The following is a 24,543-nucleotide window of genomic DNA, read 5'->3' as shown; positions in this document are numbered from 1 at the left end:
AAACGTGTGAAACTCATCGAGGGATAAATCTAGTATAGCAAAATTCTATTAGCAATTCAACTGCATGTAATTACGTTTAAAATTGAAAAATCTTTGGTTCAATCATAATTTCATGAAGTTCAGTGGCAAAGCCAATGTTCGGCTGTTGGTCTAAATTCATCATTAGGTAACGGTAGTCAATCACAAGCTAAGTTGCTTGCCGTCATTGACTAGAAGAAAATGTGGAATTGTGCATGCGGCACCCATTTGATTGCAGTGACCTAACGTTTGTGTTTGTTGCGTCAATGGGGTAGAGGTAGAGATTATATAAGACGATTTCCATCATGAAATTGTGAAAATAGAGCTCAATTTCTCAACATTAATTACGATCCATGAATCACTGTTAAGTGATTCATAACTCCACAACTGATGAAAATTTCATCAAATTATTTAACTAACCTTAAAAAAGTTTTAGTTAGGTTAGGTTTAAAAGAATGCAAAATATTTTTGTTTCAACTTTGATTCAAATAATAAAATTGAAGTTTTTTATTTAAATATTAAAAACCTTCCTAATTCATCAATTTAATGTCTCCATTCAAGAATGGAAATTAAAATAGCAAGCAAAGTAAAAACAGAAAAGGGTAGTAAAAATAGGTTAAATATAAAACAAACACAGGTTTGTTACAGTTAAAACAGTTTAGGTTAAGTTAAAAACAATATTTTAGAATTAGATTCATTAATAAAATATTAGTAATTGTTTATGATTGCTTGTAAGGGAAAAATAAAAATTAAATTTTAATTATCTAATTTTTTATAGTTCTGCTGACATTGAGATTTTGACAGATATAAAATGTTCATTAACGACTAAATTATTCTTTAATTAATACCATTTTTATTTTACATCAACTTGATTAACGCAATAAAAACGCTGTTTCTTGAGAAATATGGTGGCACTCCGTTGTAATAGATAAAAAAAAACACTTTTTAACTTTAAATAATTTCTTATTTAAGTTTATTTAAATATGTGGTGCATATTATATCCCCTGAATTATTATAATTCTTGTCGAAAGATTATAATTAAATGATTATTTATTTTAGTTGTAATTTTCATTTATTTTGTACATAAACTCTATTGTTAAGTTTTATGAGCGACAATTAAAGGTTAGTTTAATTGAAAATTTTTAACATATTTTAGAAACTAAAATTATAATGAAAATGGAAATTCTTTCTTGTAAATTATATACAACAAATATTTTTTAATTGTTTTAATAGTTTTTAATATCTTTTCTATCCTATAAAATTTACTTGCAGTTCCCTGCATAAATTAAAAGATTTTGTAAGTTAAATATAAAGTTTTAGGATAATTTTATAATACTTTTTCCTTGTTTTCCCATATTTAGATCGGTTAGTTGAAATAAGTTTGAATAAATACAGGTGAGCTTATAAAGGAGCAATAAATATGAACAATTAATATTTAAATGTTATTAATATAAAACCTCCAGAGTTCAGTAAATAAAGAAATTTTTTGATGGATATTTGAAGGATATTTCTTTAAATTTTTAATTATGAAAAATTGCCTCCAGCCACGGATGTATGTGCTTATAATTTTTATAACTAAAATATAATATACCCGTGCCCATAATTTCACACACGGATATCCGTGGATATACAGTTATAATCACGGATTGAGAATTTTCTCTCTCATGTGATCCACGGGTTGGTCATACGTTTAATTGGGTCGAGTTAGCACGGTTTTGACGGTGTTTTTGCTCTTGCGTTCACCCTGTGTGAAATTAAAGACACGGATATCCGTGACCGGACTTCGGTAATATGTTAATTTTAGTATCTATACCGACTTCCCGGAACTTTGAGGTAGTAACCCTAAATACAATCCATTACCCTAAATTAAGCGAACAAATTATAATATGAAATTTGATGTTCAGTAAACAATAAATAATCTAAATATATTGATTAGTAGAAAATAACTTCTTTGATTCTTATTGATACTATACAATTTTCGTTACAGTAAAATTTAAAAAAATGGCGAATGGTGTGGGATTTATGCCTGAAACAGAACTAATTATAAGTCAATTAGAAAGAGGCACACTTATAACAAAATTTTTTACACGAAAAAGGCCTGAGAAAAAAATGCTGAAAATTTTAAGAGAAACACGACAATTAGCTTGGTATCGAACAACAGCTGAAAATAGATCATTATATGAAGGCGAATTGCAATTACGTTCTGTGAAAGAAATTCGTCCTGGGAAAAATTCAAAAGATTTTGAAAGATGGCCTGAGGAAGCAAAAGATATTGATAATTTACGTTGCTTTGTTATATTTTATGGTTCTGAATTTAAATTAAGAGCTTTATCAATTGCTGGTATGATGCTTATATTATTTATAATATATTTTAAAATTTTATTTTACTATATAAGCTTTTTAAAATATTTAGATTAAAAGCTTCCTATCAAAATGAACGAACTTTTGAAAAATATTGTTATAATCATTCAATCGTTCAAAAAGAATCCAATTATTCAGATTATAATGTAATCTTGAGTCATCTAGTTTGACCTAATTTTGTACCAAATGTTGGCTCAAATCAAGAATACTCGAAAGCCATCATAAAGTACATATATAACCGTCTAAATGAAATATAATTATATTCAGGTCCGGACCTACTGAAGGGATTTTTGGGCTGCAGCCCATTGCCCCATGGATACAAAACACTTCCAGATCTTACACCTTCTGCAGAGAAATTTTTATGTTAATTTATGAGAAGACACTTGTTGATGTTTTTCCAAATTGCTGTACCATCTTAAAAAAATTTTTTAACGTTATTAACCACTAGCTGTGAAGCGGAGCGATCTTTCTCCAGGATGTGATATATAGAAAACAAATATAGGACAAAAATGCCGAACTACCGATTCATTTATTAGTTATTTCCATTAATTCAATTTCCTTTTCATATACTTATACCATTTTTAAAAGTTGTCAACATAAATAACAATAAAGTCCTATAAAGCTTGCTAAAAAAATAATTTTTCAAGTATTATTTATTTAGACATGATATATTTGTATTACAGCATTATCTGAAAGAGAATGTGATCTTTGGCTTCGAGGCTTACGATATTTACATCCGGATACAATAAATTCGCCGTATCCAATTCAAGTGGAAAGATGGTTACGACGAGAATTTTATAGAATGCAAAATTGTCATGATAGGTATATAAAATTTTTAATTTTACATATTTAAAAGTAATATTAGTGCATAAATAAATTAAAAAGTATGTATATATTTTTTTAGGGTTACGTTGAAAGAAGTTAAAGCTTTTTTACCACGAATAAATTGTAAATTACCAACAAACAAATTACGGGAACTATTTCAGAAGGTTGATGTTAGAAAAAGAACTGAGTTAGGATTTGATGATTTTGCTACGTTATACCATATGCTAATGTTTAATGAAAATGTAAGCTAAGTTTTATTATCATGTATATACTTTAGATTTATATCTGAATAAGAAATTCGTGAGTGTAACATTTATACAAAAGAAAAGAATCAGGTTTTCGAAATGCTATACAATATCATATATTTGAACTAATAGAAAGAAACGAAAAACTACACAAAAGCCGGTGTAATTTTTTCTATTTGTTTAAATGAAAATACATAAAGTGGGTTTTTAATTGAAGTGTACAGTCACATTCTCATATGTTAATTGGTATAATTGCATACAGTTCAAAAAGGAAAATATTCAATAACCTATTTGTTTTGTTTATGAATTATACAGGGTGGGTCATTTTAATCTATAATGGCTAAAAGATCGTTTTGTAGTTAACCAATCAAAAAATAACTTAAACAAAAGTTCCTGAGTTTGTTGAAGGAGACAATGATCTGACATCAGATTTGACCCTGTTCTTTGGGTTTCTTTAATAGCCAATTTAGATTCTAAACGGGAAGAAATAGAATAAGTCTTTAAATTAGAAAGTTGATCATCATAAAAAAACTAAAATTTTTCATCTAAACAATTTTTTCGAAAATCTTGAGGAAATGCGACCTAAATATATATATCATTATTGCATTTAATCGAAAGAAAATACGCTAACTACGGAAAATACTTTAGCCAAAAGTTGTCAAGAGCAATAGAGGACATTTGCCTATGTCCTCGCTTATGTATTCGCCTATTCGTCTCAATGACTTTGACCTACAATTATCGATAAACTTTTTCTTTTGATTAGAAGCAATAATGACATATTTTAAAGTCGAATTTCTAAAAAAATTTGCGGGCAAAAATTGCTAGTTTTTTAATGAGAATTAACTTTCTAATTTCAAGTGTTATTCTATCTCTTATCGTTTAGAATCTAAATTGGCTATTAAAGCAATCCGAAGAACTAGGTCCAATCTGATTTCAGAACATGATCCCCCCATCAAATTCTACAATTTATGCTCAAGTTATTTTTTGATTGGTTAAAGACAAACGACTAGCTATTAGCCATTATAGATTAAAATGACCCACCCTGTATAAGCCAAAACTTGTTTACAATATTGTAGGAAGACCTTCAACTCAATTTCTCTTTAAATTATTGTTGGTCCTCGCTTTAATCAGTCATGAAATTGTACGTTTTGATTTTGAAAAAGTTAGAATATAATAAAAAATACCTGTCTTTTAAGAAATACCATAAAGAAACTTATATTATTAACTCCCACATTCAATTTATTTTAAAATTTATGTATACCTTTCTTTTAAAGAATATCCATGATTACATTGATCGTTTCGCGTATTATTCGGAAAATGGTACAACTGTAACGTTACAAGAATTTCAACGATTTTTAAAAGATGAGCAAAAAGATAATTTGGGCGATGATTTACGACAAGTATCGAAATTTATGCGTGAATATTTACAAGATGCACAACGTGACGTACAAGAACCATATTTTACAACATCAGAATTTTTAGACTTTTTATTTTCAAAACAAAATGATTTATGGGACACATCTAAGGATGTTGTTTATCAAGATATGAAAAGACCATTATCACATTATTGGATTGCTTCGTCACATAATACGTAAGTGTTTTTATTTTTTATAGATATACAGGATTGACTATTTTAATCTATTATGGTTAATAGCTCGTTTTTTTTTATGAAGGACATCATGTTCTTACATCAGATTTAAACTAGTTCTCCGAGCTGCTTTAATAATCAATTTAGATCCTAAAAGATAAGAGATAGATTAACACTTTAATTTAAAAGTTGATCCTCATAAAAAAACTAACATTTTTCGAAAACCGTTAGCTTTTGGAGGAAATGCGACTTAAAAACATTCTAGCTACAGAAAAATGCTTTAAGCAAAAGTTTTCAAGGATAATAAAGGACATTCTTATGTTATGTCTATGCCTATGTCCATGACTTTAACCTGAAATTCTAGTTTCAAGGTCATTGAGACCTTGGTATTCAAATGATCTTGAAAATTCACCTTGACTTTAAAGTTATTGACACAGACGTATGACCTTTACTGCCCTTGATAAATTTGCCTGAAACATTTTTCGAAAGCTAGCGTATTTTCTTTCGATTAAATGCAAAAATGAAAGTCGTATTTCTTCCGAAAGTTAGCGATTTTCGAAAAAATGTTTTAAATAAAAAAATGTTAGTTTTCTTATGCGGATCAATTTTCTAATTTAAAGTGTTATTCTATCTCTTACCTTTTATGATTTAAATTTTCTATTAAAGCAACCCGGAAAACTTGGTCCAATCTGATGTCATAACATCATGTCCCCCCATCAAATTCTGTAACTTGTGTTTAAGCTATTTTTTCATTTAAACTACAAAACGAGCTATTAACCATAATAGATGGTCTACCCTGTTAATCACGAACGAAGTGAGCGTATAAACCACTGCGTGCGTAATAAACATGCCGCACAAGTCAATATTTTTTTTACGATTGCGAGATTAGTTTTCTCTCATTGCTTACGCTTATGGTAATTTGAGTGGGGCAAATTTACATGCCAGGAAAAAAAAGACTTTAAAAACAACTTTTTTTTTTTAGATATTTAACTGGTGATCAAATTTCAAGTGAATCGTCCTGTGAAGCTTATGTACGATGTTTACATATGGGCTGTAGATGCATTGAATTAGATTGTTGGGACGGATACGATGGAATGCCATTCATTTATCATGGTCATACATTAACTACAAAAATCAAATTTGTAGATGTTATTAAAATTATTAAAGAACATGCGTTTGTTACCTCCGAATATCCAGTCATTTTATCAATTGAGGATAATTGTTCACTACCACAACAGAGAAAAATGGCATCTGTAATGCAAGTAAGACTTTGTATTTTTATTCGATTTTCTCGGTAAATATTAGATTAAAAGAAAATTTTAGCAGCTTGTTTTAATTTGATTTAGAATAAGTTTATATTATTGTAAATTTTCGTTAACCCGACGTAATTGTGGCGACCAAACAGAACAAACATAGCCGTTGTGGCATGAAAAATTTGTTAATGTTAATATTGGTTTTCTTTATTAGGACAATATACATTATTTATGAAAATTAAACAATTATTTATTATAAAATGAGAATATAATAATAAAAAATTGAAAAAACTAAGCTATGTATATAAATGTTACGTGGCCATTGTGGCAGGGTATAACCCGCGCTTTCTTCACAGCCATGCAAACTCCACAATACTCGTAACGACTAGAATAGCTAATACGCTAAAAGAGGTCAACGACTGCAGTTATTGTGAGCGGCAAATAACTCGCGTATTTTGTTTTAGAGTTATTAAGTTTTTAAAAACCTTCGGGTATTAGATATCCGGCAACAATGACACCGGGTTAAAATTGGTATTTTCGAAAGTTGTTTAAGTGATTCCAAGTGAATATTTTTCATATTTATGTCATACAGATGTCCCCATTTCCTACTTTTTTATGTACAAAAACATTAAGAACAATTTTGTAAATTTCATGTAAGTGTTCCCTTCAAAAGCAACGTATATACCATACTTACATTAAGGGTCGTAGTCGCCCAATACTCCAATCTTTTTCTAAGCGAACGACAGGTTATCAATGCTTTTTTGTGCTCAATTTACATCAAAAGCTTCCGCTTTTAAAAGAACGTGATAATGAGAGGAATGAATATTTTTTAACAATGGCAAATTTCTAAAATCCACATTCTTACGTAAAAAAGTGGTTACTTTTATATGTTGTGACGTTTTGATTTTCAAAATATCAAACATCACATTAATAAATTTATGAATTTAAACAGCCGTTGAAATTTAAATCCTGGTAACTACGACGGTCAGCTCGAAGAATATAACTTTAAGTTTATCATATCTCAGCTGAAGGCAACATGAAGATTTTTTATTACTCAAAATAACAAGGAATAACTTGAACAACGAATTGATCAGATATCAAAAGCATGATGAATGACAAGCGCCACATAATATCTTGGTCACACGGTCTAGGAACTGGGCTTAAAGAAAAATTTTTTTGAATTTATTTAGAATAAATGTATAAAAAGAATTCATTAAACATCTTCTTTTTTTTTTATTCAGGAAATTTTTGGTGATATGTTGTTAACTCATCCTGTAGAAAAAAATGAAAAACAACTACCTTCACCATATCAATTACGTCGAAAAATTATTTTAAAACATAAAAAATTACCAGAAGGGCAAGATGAAAATTCTGTTCTAATACAAAATGATTCAACGGATTGGGACATGGATTTAAGGAATACAGTGAAAAATGGTATTATGTATCTAGAAGATCCTGTTGATAAGGAATTGAATCCACATTTTTTTGTGTTAACGAGAAATAAATTGATTTATACTGACTCACATCCTCTACAGGTAAATTTTTTTAATAGGAGTAAATTAATTTTAAAGTTAATTTTTAAATTATAATGACAATTCTTTTGGAGATCCAAGTTTTTCCATAACTTAGTAAAATCTGATATGGAAAAATATATATCTAAGTTAATTTTTCATTTTATTTTTAAATGAATATAAATTTTTGAATTTATATTTATAGGAAACCGACAGGGACGAAGAAGACGAACATGGTTTTATGCGACAAAAAGAAGGTGTCCCAACCGATGAATTACATTTTGGGGAAAAATGGTTTCATGGCAAATTACCGGGTGGACGTAACGAAGCTGAGAATTTATTAAAAGCATATTCATATCTAGGTGATGGTACATTTCTTGTACGTGAAAGTGTCACGTTTGTTGGTGATTATTGTTTATCATTTTGGCGTCAAGGTGTCAATCATTGTCGTATTAAATTAAAACAAGACAAAGGTCAAACTAAATATTATTTAATTGAAACAACATGTTTTGATAGTTTATATAGTTTGATCACACATTATCGTAATCATCCATTACGTACACAAGAATTTTTAATTACGTTACAAGAACCTGTACCACAGCCAAACAAACATGAGGGTAAAGATTGGTATCATGCAAATGTTACGAAATCACAAGCAGAAGAAATGTTGAATCGTATTCCAATTGATGGTGCTTTTCTTGTTCGTCCTAGTGAAAAAGATGCCAATGCGTTTGCTATTTCATTCAGGTATGTTTGTTTATTGTTTTGCCCACGTTTTTCGAGAGATTGAAAAATGTACTTTCGCAATTTGTACCGAAATGCTTAAAAATATTTGGAGCAAAAAGTAAAACCCCAAAGCTAAATTTGGTTTTAAGGGATTATTCTATTAGACTAAACTGGAGTAGTAACAAAGGAGTGGTAATGGGTTTATCAGTCAAACGCGTGGGTCGATTTTGATTATTCTTATGTCAATCAATTTGTCTTAATCTTGAGAGTGTCACTAAGAACATGAGAGTAATGAAAATTCAATACAGCGATAATCAGACGCCATATTGTGAAAAATAAAAAAATAAATAAAATCGATGAACTATCTTAATTGAGTTATCATTGATTAGACATTTTAAAATCAAAACTAAAAAGTGTAAAAGAAAAAAAACAAGTCTAGTAGTTTACATAGTGATTTTTAAGAGTTGGAATCCATTATTGGGAAGATTTGTGCCGGTTTAGATTTTAATGGGTCCCGCATGTTAAAATCTCTATGTAAACTACTGAACTTGTTGTTTTCTTTTCAGTTTTTATTTAACACAATCGAGTTTTTTGACTTTTTTAATTTATTTTTTAACAGAAATGACGCACTTTTTATTTAGCCACCTCCTCTATTAATAAAATATTTTTTAATTTGTTTTAAATTTTTATTTTTCTTACTTCCAGAGCTGATAAGCAAATCAAACATTGTCGGATACGTATGGAAGGCCGCTTATATACTATAACTACAGTAAAATTTGAAAGTCTGGTAGAGCTAGTTGAATATTATGAACGCCATCCATTATATCGTCGAGTCAAACTTAGTTGTCCGGTTAATGAAGAATTGTTACGAATATCAGGAACGGTAAGTTAAAAGAACTAATTTTATACAAATATCTATTTGAATAATTACTGAATTGAGAAATTGATCGAGTGAAGCTTTACAAAAAGATATTTAAAAAAAGAATAAATTTCTTAAATAAATAAATCGTTCCTGCAAAATAAATTAAATAGATATTATTATACCATTTATGAAGACATGAAAATGAATCCTTACGCCCGATAAAAAAATTGTATTAAATTTCTGAGAAAATATTTGTCTATTAGTAAATTAATTGGATTTTCGAGACTTTTGAGTCTTTCATCGCTCTAAAAAATCCGAAGTGAGCCTTGCATTCGGGTTTTTTTATGTCATTTAATCGATTAACTTAAAATTTAATTGAAATTCTTTGTGGAAATAATACAAAATTATCTTATTTTCAAAAATTTTACTTTCTAATTTACATTATAAACTTCAAAAGTATTAATAATTATACTGGAAAAGTAGGAATCATCAGGGAATTTTTTAAGTTAATTTTTGTAACCACCTGTATAACTAAACAAAATTTATGTTATAACCTACTAAATAATATTATTTATTAAAGAAAATTTATTTAAAAAAATTGCACACAAAATTCAATTAAAACTAAATATACTTAACATTGTAAAATTTAATTAATTAGTATAAAAAATAATGTTTAACTCTTCAATTCCCTTTCATTGTAATTTCGGACTTCCGGTGAGATCCAAAAAGGGAAAGTCCTGATAGTACTATTCAAAAGTGCTGTTACCAATGGTCGAGTAAAGTGTAACGTTACTCTTATTTGGAAATAATATTGACTTTTCCGACAATAACTTCATTTTTTTTATCATATAAAAAAATTAATAGTATTTGAAATGACAATTTTATCATCATTGATATAGTAGCTACGGGAATTGAAGGGTTAAATTTAATTTTGTTTTTGTTCCTCATTATGATTTTTTAAATATTCATTCGGTATTGCTAATCGACGTATTGTATGATACACGGGTTTATATGGAAACGGTACTTTTATATGTGTTGGTCGAAAGTTTGGTGGATAGTATGCATAAGGATCAAATTCCCATGGAAATTTAGTAACAGTTTTTGGATCTGGTGTTGGAATATATAATGGAACAACAAAACGTAATTGTTGATCATAAATTGGCTGATCTTCTTCTGGTTGTAAAAAAAATTCTTCAAGTTTACTATCACTTTCCGTTGTTGAGGGAGATTCTGTCGTTGTAGTTGTCGTTGATGTAGATGTTGTTGTGCTTAAAATCTCTACATCAGAGTTAGCAGCAGCAGTATTTGTTAATAATTTTGTCAAATAAAAATTATTAACTTTTCCATTGAAATGTGAATTATCTTGTAATTGTTGGTTTGATAGTTGTTGATTCTGTATTTGCTGTAATTGTTGATTTTGAAATTGCTGTAATTGTTGATTTTGTATTTGCTGTAGTTGTTGTTGATTCTGTACTTGAGGATATTTTGCATTATTTATAGTATTTCCAGCAGGAATATTATCAATAAAATACGATTGACCGTATGGTATTGATTGACCGTATGGTGTTGACTGACTAATACCATATGGTTGACTTGACTGGCTGTAGGGTATTGGATATTTAATATATGGATAACTGTATCGATTCATATCCAAAGGTTTTATCAAATATTGAATTTGTTGTGAATTCAAGCTCGGTCGTGTTAGGTTTTGTTGATTTATCGTTAAATTCGGTTTGATGTAATAATTTGTTTGTGGTGTAAATGTTTGTTGAGGCGCAAAATATGCATATTTTTGGTTTTGGACAGAGCTATATTTAGCGTCGTTTGATGGTTGGATTGTAGTTAAAGGATTTTGTAACCATTTATATCGCCATTGATTTGCATAATCTTTTAATGTTTGCAAAAATGAACTTGAATCATAAGTCTGTGGATAAATTTCAATTTGTGGCGTTTCATAATGTTGTGGGGGAATATTTACTTGTTGAATTGTTGGTAATTCAGTTTGTTTTTGTATCACTAATGGAGTTATTGTTGTCGTTGATAAAATTGTATTCTCTTTACGTGAATTTTTCATAATTTCATCTTTCGATTGATTAATCTTTTGATAGAATATTGATAAATTGGATTTAATTAATGGTTGAATATATTGTTTGGTATTTTCCTCGACTTGTGCAATATTTTCATTGTCATTTAATAATTTATTTTTGATAATATGGTCACGACACTTTTGTGGTAACAATGATAATATAAATTTTCCATCACTATCACGAAAATTATCCACATTACGATTATTTGCGAATAATATATTTTTTATGGCATCTTGAGTTTCAGCACTTGATAAAAAATTATGTGTTGCATTTTCAATATTTTCAATATTGTTTTCTGTTGTTGATAGATTTTCTTCAGCATTTGTTAAGTATATGGAATTGATATAAGCAAAAAGAATTATCGAAATCTGAAAAAAATATATATTTTCAATTAGAAAACTTTCTTTTAATGCACCCAATAAATTTTAACCCGTGACAATTTTCATCCAATCTACTTTTTATAGTAATGGCTTTTCAATCTCTTAGACGTACGACCTAACAAATTTTTTAACACATTTTCGCGGTCCCTGGTGAAAAACATATTTGAAGAAAGATTAAGTTTTAATCATTCTTAGAAAACTCTGAAAAAGTCTAAAGAACTCTGAATAACTCTGAAAAAGTCTTAGGAACTCTGAATAACTTTGAATTTCTCAACGTTTTTGGACTAGTCTAATTCAGAGTTATTCAGACTAGTTAAAAAACGTTGAAAAATTTCTTCGTTGAAACGTTGAAAACTTATTCTTTCTTCAAATATTTTTACCACCAGGGTACCTATGTTATTATTATAAATTCGAAAGAATATTTATTTATTTGTTTCTCTTTTCTCGCACTCAAAATTTAGTATAAACATCCCTTTGCTTCCACGCCTCTATCATAAAATCTATTTTTCTACACGTGTAAAATCGAATTGTTAATAATACGATAAGCTATTCAAAAAAAAAGTTTTTGAAATTTATTTTCTTTGGATTATTTATTATTGAGAAACTTCTACCCTTTATAAGATAATACACAGTATTTCACAGATCGATATATTTACATTTTTGTACCTGGCTACATGTTCATTACAGGATGTGTTTACAAAACATGTAAATTAATTTCAAAAAAGATTATTTTACAGAAGAATTTTAAAGATTTTGAAAATTTTTTAAATAAATTAGATATATGAATTTTCAAATAAAATCGAATCCTATATTTATGGGAGACAAAGTTCAAATCGTATGTTAAAACAAACGCACTCATCTACGAAAAGGTCACGTACAAAAACTGCGATTTTGATAGTGTCAGTATGCATAGGAACTTATATTACAATTCTTACTACACTATCAAATCGAGATTTTTTTACATAATTTTTTTAAACAAATGATGCCTTTGTTTTGAAATTGAATATACCTACATTGAATTAATATTACCACTCTATATTTTGTGTAAGAGATTATATATGGTAAAAACTTCATCCGCATCCTGTATATGATGTAAAATAAAAAAGTTAATTGTATTATACACAATTTTCCGTTACCTTCGTAATTTTAATTAAATAATAATTTTTTAATGTAATAGATTGAGTAAAAAAATCGACAATTCTTAAACTTCGGAACTGATTAGTGTATTAAATAATTTCAAATATTTTTTAAAGACTAATATTTACACCGATTACTTTGCCTTACTTCCTTAGCTTTTGATTTTCCGATGCGAAATCTACCTTCCAAAATAAAATTTCCCGTGTGCGCTATTTCATTCTAATAGTTAAATTTCAATTTTATACGTCATCCAGATTCGGGAAAAATTGCGAATGAAAAATATATTAATTCCGTAAGTGTTCTATATCTTCAGGTTTCATTTAATTTTATAAGATAGAATAACAAAAAACGAAGTACTTACATGTAGTATTGAAATTCCCATTGTTGTATAAAACTTTATTTTGAAACTGTTTTTTTAAATTGATATAAAATAAACTGATCAAATCCATTTAAACCGGATTGAAGGGAGGTTTTTTAATTTATATGCCTAAGGCAAGATAAAGGAATGCAACCCTTCTTCTCCCACTATGACTTTTAGACACCTGAAATTGGATTTTTTTTAAATATAAACGCTCTATCATTAATCAGTGGCGCACGTATTATTTTAAATATCTTATTCAATAAATAACATTTTGGATCCTTGTGCAAATACATGTTTATACCCTGTATATATGAAATATATATCAAGGTATACTAAGTTTAGTCCCAGATTTGTAACGCTTAGAAATATTGATGATACGAATAAAATTTTGATATAGGTGTTCATAAAATCACTTAATTAGTTCATTTCCGGTTTCCGTTTGTCCATCTGTCCGACTGTGATCACAATAACTCAAAAACGAAAAATATATCAAGCTGAAAATTTTATAGCGTGCTTAGGCCGTATAAAGTGAGATTGAGCTCGTAAATGAGCAACATAGGTCAATTGGATCTTGGGTCCGAAGGATCCATCTTGTAAACCGTTAGAGATAGAACAAAAGTTTAAATGTAAAAAATGTTCCTCTAAAAAAATAAACAACTTTTGTTTGAACATTTTTTCGTAAATATCACTGTTTGCCCGTGAGGGCGCAAATTAGGATAAAACTTTGGTGTTCATTTTCTCCAAAACTACGATAGATAGAGAGATGAAAATTTGTAAGTGTCTTCAAATAGTAGTCTTGTGAAGCATTCAAAAATTTTAGAAAATAACAAATAAATGACGGCCGAAAGGCCGCCATAATTGTGTTGGTTTTTTAAACTCTTCTAATTTATTAAAAATAATGCATGCACTGACATTCAATTCATGCTATACAGAGTATTTCAACAATGAACTCATTAAATAGTTTGTTTTCATTTGTTTAATTAATAAACTAAGACTGAATTGACTGAATCAACAGTATTTGCTTTCTATAAGACTATTTTTCGCCAAAATATCCCTAGTTTATGTATAATAGCACAAGCACATTTTAGTTAGATTTGGTCTATTTAATTCAAAGGCTTCGTTTACACTCTACCTCTTAAGCGGTTTAGTTAATAAACTGGTTTTTTGACACTCTAGCTACAAATGTATTAATCTAGCTTCAATGTATTTGAGCCCTAAACACCATTGGCGATAAATTTTGTGGTTTCCGAAATTTTTGTAAAGATGACAATATCCTTTAATAACGTTGCACTGCTTTCCTTGGAATGATCTGAAAAAATATCTCCCTAAAATTTACTATTGAGTTGAGTTAGTATCATCGCTTAGTCATGTTTTTTTGTAAAGTAAAATTTTTTGGACTATTACATTATCATGAAGAATTTTCAGCTTTTAGGTATCGGTATTTTGAAGACTATCGGTGCATGCGCTTTTACTGAATTAAATAATGAGTTTCTAATAGTAAACTGGTTTTTTAACGCTCTAGCTACAAATGTATTAATCTAACATCAATGTATTTGTGCCTTAAACATCATTGGCGATAAATTTTGTGGTTTCTGAAATTTTTGTAAAGATGACTTTATCCTTTTTTTCACTACTTTACTTGGAATGACCTGAAAAAATATCTCCCTAAAATTTACTATTGAGTTGAGTTAGTATCATCGCTTAGTCGCTTAGTCATGTTTTTTTGTAAAGTAAATGTTTTTGGATTATAACATTATCATGAAAAACTTTCAGTTTTTTAGGTATCGGTATTTTCATCGATGCATGCGCTTTTACTGAATGAATTAATAAGTATCTAATGGTGGTGTATTTTCAAATCTAATATATATATATATTTTTTACGTCGTACGCCACTGACTGTGACAATAAGTCTAGAGTCTAGACAATTAAGTTATGGTTGAGATTTTATTCATTTTTTTAAGGATAATTTAACTTTTTTTGTTAATAAAATTTTTTTTCTAATTCTATTAAATAATATCTATTAAATATATTAAATAATTTGTTCATGAAAGGATTTACACAACATTTCAATAATTTTTTTTTTTCTATTTTTGACTAACATCCAAAAATATGTTTCTTTTTTCGCCCTTTTATAAAAATGTAGCTCAGTAAAGATAGTATTTTTAAAAACCACTTTTTATATCAATATTTTTGTTCATATTATTTCTAAACATAACAATTGCCAATAACTTTTGAAGTTTGAAATTTTTTATCTCGAAATCTAGAATCCGAAATAATAAGTAGCAAAGTTAAGAATTTTCTCACTCATACTCAGTGAAAATTTATCATTTGTCCTGATATTATATTTAAAAAAAAAACCTCGGTTCGGGAAATGTAAGGAAAAATTCCGTACGAGATAGCTACAACCAAATTTTAATACCAGTCAAAAAAATCATACCAATAGCCTTTTTGCTCTAAGATCCAATCTTGCAACCCTAATCAAGGGGGAGATATAAATCCTCAAAATTTAAATAACATTGAGGAGGCTTTTTCTGCATCGTTGCATCGTGATACATGGACATAAAGGTAGTGATATTCCTATCTACCACTTTGCACCAAATTTCGTTCAATCTATTTTCATAAAACTTATAATTTTTGGAAAAATTTCGAAACGTGTATCTCCTCTCTGATTGAAGGTAGGTCGATGAAACTTGGTGTACAGTAATGACAGATTAATCCATCGCTACTTATCTGCCTATGTTTCTTGAAGCAGACATAAGGCGTTTTCGGAATTTTAGGTGTTCATATCTTCTCCCTGGTTTTGACTACAAGTTGGAATCTTGGTGTAAAATGGCTAATAGAATGTTACTTTTAACATTTTGTTTGGATTTTTTCTTTTCATCTACTAGATCATAGCAAATTAAAATTAAGTGGTGTAGAAAAATTATTTTTAAACTATGAATAAAATAAAAGGCATTGTGTGAAAGCCTTAAGTATTAAAAAAATTCTTATATTTTAAAACAAGTTTATTATAATATCCAAGTGATACAAAATCTAAATCCGCCTCTGATTTACGTAATACGTTATAATAAGGTCATTATCCTTTTAATGTCGAATTTCATAGAAATAGTCATTTAAATCATCTATACAAATTGTTATCGTTTTAGTAATATTTGTTCTTGTCATAAAATATTGTTGAATGTTCATTTTTTTCATTATCTAGACTCAATTTTCTATTTTAAAATTATTTACAGGATTCAACTGAAAATGGAATGATGGTTTATGGGACACCCGGTTATATGGATCCAGCCAGTTTTACTTCAAGGGTAAACAATTTTTTAAATAAAAATTATCCATATCGTTATCATTTACAGGGTGGGCCATTTTAATCTATACACCATACCATCCACTATATATCATTTTGTAGTTAAATAATTAAATAATAACTTAAACAAAAGTTGCAGAGTTTGATGTGGGACATCATGTTCTGACATCAGATTGAGCCTAGTTCTTCGGGTTTCTTTAATAGCCAATTTAGATCCTAAACGGTAAGAGATGGAATAACACTTTAAATTAGAAAATTGATCCTCATAAAAACTAACAAGTTTTGTTCAAAACATTTTTTTCGAAAAACATTAGCTTTCGGAGGAAATGCGTCTTAAAAATATGTTATTATAGTATTTAATCGAAAGAAAACACGCTAACTACGGAAAAATGCTTTAGCCAAAATTTGTCAAGGATAAAAGAAGACATTCGCCGATAATAATCGATAAACTTGAAGCGTATTTTCTTTCGATTAAATGCAATAATAACATATTGTTAAGTTGCATTTCCTCCGAAAGCTAACGTGTTTCGAAATAATGTTTTAAACAAAAATTGTCAGTTTTTTTATGAGGATCAATTTAGTGTTAATCAATAAAGTGTTATTTCATCTCTCACCGTTTAGGATCTAAATTCAAAGAACTAGATCAAATTTGATGTCAGAACATGATGTCCGTCATCAAACTCTGCAACTTTTGTTTGAGTTATTTTTTGATTGGTTGACTACAAAACGAGATATTTAAGTGTATAGATTAGAATGGCCCACCTTGTATATGTATTACTACGATATTAAAGTACGTAAGTACTAAAGGTCCGTATTTCACAAAAATCATGCAGTTAATCCATATAAGTTTGTCTGTTCTCAGATCCATTGTCTTACACATTAATCACGAATTTAGCCCCATATTATTACATTAATCTATGAGACAAGGACTCTGAGAATAGACAAAGATACATAGATACATGATGACGTAAGTGTTATTTTGATCCATATAAATTAATTTGTTTTTGAACTATTTTTTATGAAGTTTCTTTATTTTGCCCCCTCCTATTCCATGGTATATTATATCAAACTACGCTTTTACTAAACTAATAAATGCGATTGATATTATAGATTACAGTCAAGGCGTTATATGATTATAAGGCTCATCAAGAAGATGAATTATCGTTTTGTAAACATGCAATTATTAGCAATGTGGATAAACAAAGTAATGGTTGGTGGCGTGGTGATTATGGTGGTAAAAAACAACATTGGTTTCCTGCAAATTATGTTCAACAATTAGAACCACAAGAAAGTGTTGATGATAATGTAAGTGTTCATTTTTTACATGATGGCAAGTGTCTCATTTTATTCTGGCATTACTAATAATTTCATCAGGAGAGCCCTTAATAAAAAAAACAACCATATCGTTAGCCATTTATATTATATGAAGTAAGAAGAGTTCTTACGGACGTTCTTATGCATAAAACAAAGAGTTATTGTATATGTGTATACATGAATCCAGCCGGTCAGACTCATCACTTGAATTTGTACACATACAATACCAATCACACACAGTAACACATAACCATAACACACACCACACATTCCCTCTTTGTTTTATACATAAGAACGTCCATAAAAACTCTTTTTACTTCATATATTTTATATAGCTAAGAAAATAGCTTATAATCGGTAGATTCATTTTTATTTCTAATAAAAATGTTATTTTTTATAAGAAACAAATTCCCAATTCATAGTGTTCTTGTATTTCTTAGCGATTCCGATTATGTGCCTTGCGAATTGCAAGTTGTTCTCCCCAAACCCAACAACATTTTGCAAGTTGTTCTCCCTAAACCCAACAACTTTTGTTTAGCGTATTTTAGTGATATTTAGATTTGCCAATTAAAATGAATCACTTTTTTAAATTATATAAAATAAAAAGACTTCGAATAAAACTTCTAAATGTGATGAACTGATATTTATCGAATCTAATTTAATTTTTAAACATTTTTCAGTCATCGGACACATTATTATTAGGGAGCTTACAAAAAGGCAGTATTGATATAACTGGCGCTGTAGTAGAAACTGTTCGAATCTCAGATATTCGACCCGATTATGAATGGATGTTAAGAATACAAAATCCAACGATGGTTCAACCATTTGAAACAATTTTGCAATCACAAGAACAGGTAAGAAAAGTAGATGAAAATTTTAAGATATTCCTATTTTATCGTACATTGTTTGATTTAGGCTTTAGATTGGGAAATGTCAATAAAAGAAACAGCACAAAATGCATCTGCTCGTGAATCTCAACATAAAGAAATGGAACGTGTCTGGAGGATTGCAAAAGAAATTTCTGATTTAATTATATATTGTCGATCTGTAGCATTTAATATTGAACGTTCACGATATTCAACATTTCATGAAATGTCATCATTCTCGGAGAGTAAAGCTGAAAAATTGATGTGTCAGCAAGAAACGAAATTTTTTTTGAAGTATCATCAGGTCTGGTATTTTTATTTGTGATTTATTAAATACATTCGTTTCTTGAAAACTTCAAAAATCGCGAAAATTCTATTTTTTTCAAATCTTATTCAATTAGAAATTTATTCAAAAATTTTGTGATCACTGTTTAAAAATATATAGGAAATGCAGACCCAAAAAAACACAAAAATCAGTTCATTTGATACCATAGAAAATATTCAACTAATCGTCAAATGAACACAATTTTTTTTATTTTTTCAGCCAAAATAACTCTATATAGGTACTGAGTTTTATCAAATTACGAAACAAAAAGTTTTTTCCATTTTTTAACGGGATCCCTTAAGAAAATTGCAAAAAATCTAGAAAAATTAATCTTTGATTTGGATAAAAATCAATAAATGTAATAATTTTGACAAAATAATTCCAAAATTGGTTTTATTTGATAATTGGATGTATAGTTTCAGAGATAACGCCCAAAATTCTATACAAAGAATGATTTCTCGGATTGATTTTAGACAATACTCTAATGAACTGGATTTTAGTGATTTTTGGATTTGCTCCTAAAAGCCAGATCATTTTTATTTCATTACTCCGATTACATCAGAAATAATCGAGAGCTAGTAAAATATATTTGGTCAAATCTGACATCGTTATGTTTAAACCGCTGCAGCAAAAAGTTGTAAAGAATTAATGAAATTGCTTCCCTACAATAAACGTTAATATTCTTTTGCTAAATATTTCCTTTCAATTATTTCAGACACAATTTAGTCGCGTGTTTCCAAAAGGACAACGTATAGACTCATCCAATTATATTCCAGTACCAATGTGGAATGTTGGTTCACAAATGGTAGCATTAAATTATCAAACACCTGACAAAGCAATGCAAATAAATCAGGCAAAATTTCGTGATAATGGTGCATGCGGTTATTTATTAAAACCGGATTTTATGTTTCATGATGGCTTTGATCCATGTGATGCAAAAACTTTAGTCGGTGTTGAAACAGTAACAATATCTATACGAATTATAGGTGCTAGACATTTGAGTAAATCAAGTCGTGGTCTTGTTAGTCCATATGTAGAAGTGGAAGTTATCGGTGCTGCATATGATTCTGGAGTGAAATTTACTTCAAAAACTGTTTGTAAGTTCTTTTTTTTGTTTAATTTATTATATTTTTAAACATTTATGTATAATAAAGAAAATAATTAAAAATGCCATAGAAAACAGTAAATTTTTTAGTCAAATGAAATAATTGATATTGTAATTGCCTTAAATACAAATCAACAAATATATAATTCGAAAAAAAAAACATTAGCGAAGCGGGTGTTTGCAGCTAGTTTGAAAAAAAATTTAAATCAGAACTTATATTTAGGATAAGGTGGAAACCTTTATTGATTCAGCAATAACCTAAAAAATAACTGCATAAAATTCAAATTTGTTTATTTAAAATAAAATTATTATCTAATAAGACTTTTTTATGTTATTTTTTAGCTGATAATGGATTAAATCCTTTGTGGAGCGATGCAATTTGTGAATTTGATATAGCAAATCCATCGTTTGCGTTATTACGTTTTCTCGTACGTGATGTTGATGTTTTTGGAGATCCTAATTTTATTGGACAAGCCATCTATTCCGTAAGTTTAAAATTTGTATCCAATCATTAATGTTTACTTTCGCACCTTTAAAATAGAACCCATTTTAAGCTAAACATTCATGTCAGCATCATTTTCTGTCATTGAAACACTTTTATACGTCCTTTCAAGTAAAGCCTTAATTCCTGTAACTTATATTTGATAGACCCGATCGATTTAACTCGGAAACCATGATACGGTAATTAATAAACAGAAGTTAGGCGAGTTGTAAATACAGTGATTAAAGAGCGGTATCTTTTGTGACCCCTCATACTTGCTACTTTTGCGATAGTGATTTTGTCGCTAAGGATTTAGGTACAATTGCTTCAAATAGGCCAAACATTGTTCATTATCCAAATCACGAAAATCAAAGAAAACAATATGCATAATCCAAATTAAAACCTTTTAGGTGATTTTAGATTTGCAAGTCTGTGTTTTTATAAAACTGGTTCAAAATATTTCTTATCAAACATTTTTAGTACGTCGACACACAAAATTCCGTTTGCAACAAAAAATTTGATCCTAATTCTGTTAAAATTGAACTAATTCTATTAAAAGAGTAGCGAAAAAACTATTCTCATATAAAAAAGTTTTAGTAAAAAAGTTTTAGTGGTGGGTATGTGGTCGGTTTTCCAGCATTTCTTTATGTTTTTGGAATGCTGAATGCGAATTTGATGTTTTCAAACAAAATTTCTTGGAACGTTGCAAAATATTCGCAATAAACATCCAAGCTTTTATATATATTTGAGTTTTTAGCTCTTAACTGTACATTTTATCGGGAATACCATTCTGTACAAAGCTAAAGAAACAAAAGTTTCTATTCGCGATTCCAAGATACCATAGAAAGCACTATAATGGCGATGGAGGAGGATGTAAACATTATTTTAGAACATATAATTAAATGGCAGAAAAAGGGAATTTCTTCTAATAACTAGAGTTGTGAATGCTATAAATTTGATTATATGTTCTATAACGTTTTGTTTGTTTATATCATGGAAATAGATGTTTGCACCTTTTTCAAGCGCCATTACAGTGCTATCTATGGTATATTGGAGTTGCGAATAAATTTGATTTATTGTTTTGAATTTGGGATCAATAAACATAACGACCTGGCCGATTTTTTTTGCACACAGCTGACGTTTTACTTGGTAAGTTAATAATAAAATTATTAATATATTATTTTATTCTAGGTGGCTTGTTTACGTACCGGTTACCGCAGTGTAACTCTTAAGGATGTGTATAGTGAAGATCTGGAATTATCATGTTTATTAATACATATCAGTATTAAAAATAAAAGTTCATAGAATAATTTTTTAAGAGCGAAAATATCATATTGTATTATTATTATTATTATTATTAGTTGTTGAATAATGTGTTAATGTGTTGATATTTAAAAAATAGTGTATGTGTTGTAACCAAGGAGCCTTATTCAACGTGATTACCCATTGCTCTTTCAGTCATTAACCGATAATACATTCGTTTGTTTCTTTAGCTTACACTATTTAATTTATTAAAAGACTATCCCTTTCTACTTACACTGTGTGTAAGAGCGTAAAAAGTGTATGTAAAAAGAACATATTATAATATATTAATTTTATCTTTAAACTACGTATAAAATTATTTCAGCAAATTTTGTGGATAAGAAGATTTTACGATAAAATTTTCAAATGTCCATCGATTCTATATTTATAAACGTTTTGTGTATGCTTGAGTTCTAGCGGCTAAACTTTTAGTCAGAATACTTGAGCGGAATGGAATTCGGAATCTGTTTATGAACAACAAAAACAAGGCAATTCAAGGATACAAATTTAAGTGGCTATTGTTAAGGTTGTGTGTGATAAATTTTCCTCGATGAAATGTGTCATAGTCAGGAACTTCTATTTTATGGGGTTCAGGAAATGTTTTAATTGCGTCACAAGCTTAAAATTGATGAATATTCATTGGTGGCGATATTTGTATAAGATAGTGACAGCATAGGCTAGGGGCTAGGTTAGGTCAGGGATAGCGAACCAATGGTATGCGTGCCACCGATCACAAAGTTCATTGTGAAGTATTATATTACGAACGAACGCGAGTGATCCTATGAACGCGCGCTTGTTTGTTATTGTAGTTAGTTACATCGTGGAATACAATTGCTAATGGCGAATAGTCATTCCTCGACAGAGTAAACTTTTTTAGAGGGACATTATTCCAATAACCATAAAGTCAAAAATATTTGACACGTCCATGGCCTATGACATTTGGCACGTCTATCTCATTAAACAATTCTTTAGAAAAAATGGCATGTTGATACACAAAGATACACCAGCCCTGGGTTAGGATATATTGGCTGTCTCTGAGAGAGACAAACAAAAATCATTTCTTCCGACACTCGGCAAGGATATTCACTGTTCGACACTCTAAAAATGTTAATTTTTAGAGTGTTGGTGGACAAATTGCATTTGTTATTCACCTATGCGACCTCAAAACCTTCGAAATATTTCCTTTTTGACTTCAACCTAATGTGCTACTTTTGAGTCTATCAACTAATGGCTAAAAGAGCGCTATATAATCACACGTTATTGTATGACAAGTTATAAATCATAATTCCTATTACAATAACAATTCGAAAAAATAATTAGGATTGCTAATATGCTTCTAGTATCCGAATAATTTATATTTTGTATAAAATTAAATAACTTGTTAAGAATTTGGTTGATAGTAAATAGTTAACGTAATTTATGTTTAAGAAATGTTAAAAAGAATAATTTTATTAATGAATTTTCATCGATACATGAAACAAGTCTATTGGAATTTGGAAACTCGTAACGATATAAAACTTATCGACATTGAAATATATACTTTTCACTTAATATACGATTAACCTCTCTTTAAAAATCGTAAAAAATGGGGTAATAACAGAGGCTACCTCCATCCTTATTCTTAACCTTTATTAAACTACTCTCAATTACTCTACAATAATCTTGATTTTGTTTTTAATGTGATTTATACCAGACATTTGTCTGAGAGTTGGTGTAGAGAACCTACAAACATTTTTTAAAAGCATGGTCGATTACTTCGTTTTTATCCACGTAACGACAATGTAATCATTTAATCACCCCGTTCCTAGTTCCAAACAAGTGAGAATTTATACTCTAACGACTCACCCATTCTGCTACCAATAAGAAGCTTATGGAAAAAAACTTTTGTTAAGACAAAACAAGAACAGTTCCTTTTCAAGGATATTGAAACAGGAACATAGGGGAGGAACTAAAAGGATATTACCTTTATAAACTATCTAATAATTTAACTGGCAGTTATTTTTCATGAGTATTTGCTTTAAGAAAACGCAGAAAAAGTAAGAAGTTCTACCAAAAGTAATTTTTAATTAGATGGTTTATAAATTGAAAATAAATAAATTATTGGCATCAATTACTTTCTGTTTATCAATCAAATCTCTTAAACAGGGAGATGTTATAACAAGTGGTGAATTTCAAGATCATGAATTATTTGAACAGTTCTGTTGCCCAGTTGAAAGAGTTTAATTTTTTAAGATCGCTATCAGGTGCCCGACCAAAACTGTATTAACATGTTGCCTGAGATAACAAATGTTCATTTTACGTTAATCTAAAAGCGATTACTTTAAATATTGAACCTTTACGGCTTAACTGTAGGTGCTAGGCTATTCAGGAGATCTTACTGCTTGGACAACAAGATCAACATTTTGTCAATGGACATCCCACGCAATCCATTTTTGTTATATCCTCTCTCTAGCTATCTTAAATAGGATAGTATTGAAAATTAAATTTTTTAT

At 28.9% G+C, this 24,543-nt stretch overlaps 1 protein-coding gene across 1 annotated transcript; it reads left to right on the top strand.

The window, feature by feature from the left end:
• The first annotated feature begins 1,008 nt into the window (after window positions 1–1,008).
• Window positions 1,009–24,543, top strand: LOC123296721 (1-phosphatidylinositol 4,5-bisphosphate phosphodiesterase gamma-1). Its single transcript, XM_044878329.1, has 16 exons — window positions 1,009–1,140; window positions 2,006–2,359; window positions 3,063–3,201; window positions 3,284–3,446; window positions 4,724–5,040; window positions 6,020–6,299; window positions 7,532–7,825; window positions 8,007–8,548; window positions 9,233–9,410; window positions 16,588–16,659; window positions 17,769–17,963; window positions 18,653–18,826; window positions 18,888–19,142; window positions 19,879–20,260; window positions 20,611–20,753; window positions 21,941–24,543. Exons 2-16 carry the CDS (start codon window positions 2,020–2,022, stop codon window positions 22,052–22,054), a joined length of 3,588 nt encoding a protein of 1,195 aa, XP_044734264.1. The 5' UTR covers window positions 1,009–1,140; window positions 2,006–2,019; the 3' UTR covers window positions 22,055–24,543.

The sequence above is a fragment of the Chrysoperla carnea genome, chromosome 3 (assembly GCF_905475395.1).
Source record: "Chrysoperla carnea chromosome 3, inChrCarn1.1, whole genome shotgun sequence".
Lineage (NCBI taxonomy): Eukaryota > Metazoa > Arthropoda > Insecta > Neuroptera > Chrysopidae > Chrysoperla > Chrysoperla carnea.
The sequence above is the reverse complement of the archived record's forward strand: the minus strand, read 5'-3'. Positions and strand labels throughout refer to the sequence as shown.

What these genes read in the sequence shown, in the direction of transcription:
- LOC123296721 (XM_044878329.1), top strand. Translation starts at nt 2,020, where the DNA reads ATGGCGAATGGTGTGGGATTTATGCCTGAAACAGAACTAATTATAAGT. An exon ending in AAATGGCATCTGTAATGCAA is followed by an intron (nt 6,300 to 7,531) that starts GTAAGACTTTGT and finishes TTTTTTATTCAG; the next exon opens with GAAATTTTTGGTGATATGTT. An exon ending in TTGGACAAGCCATCTATTCC is followed by an intron (nt 20,754 to 21,940) that starts GTAAGTTTAAAA and finishes ATTTTATTCTAG; the next exon opens with GTGGCTTGTTTACGTACCGG.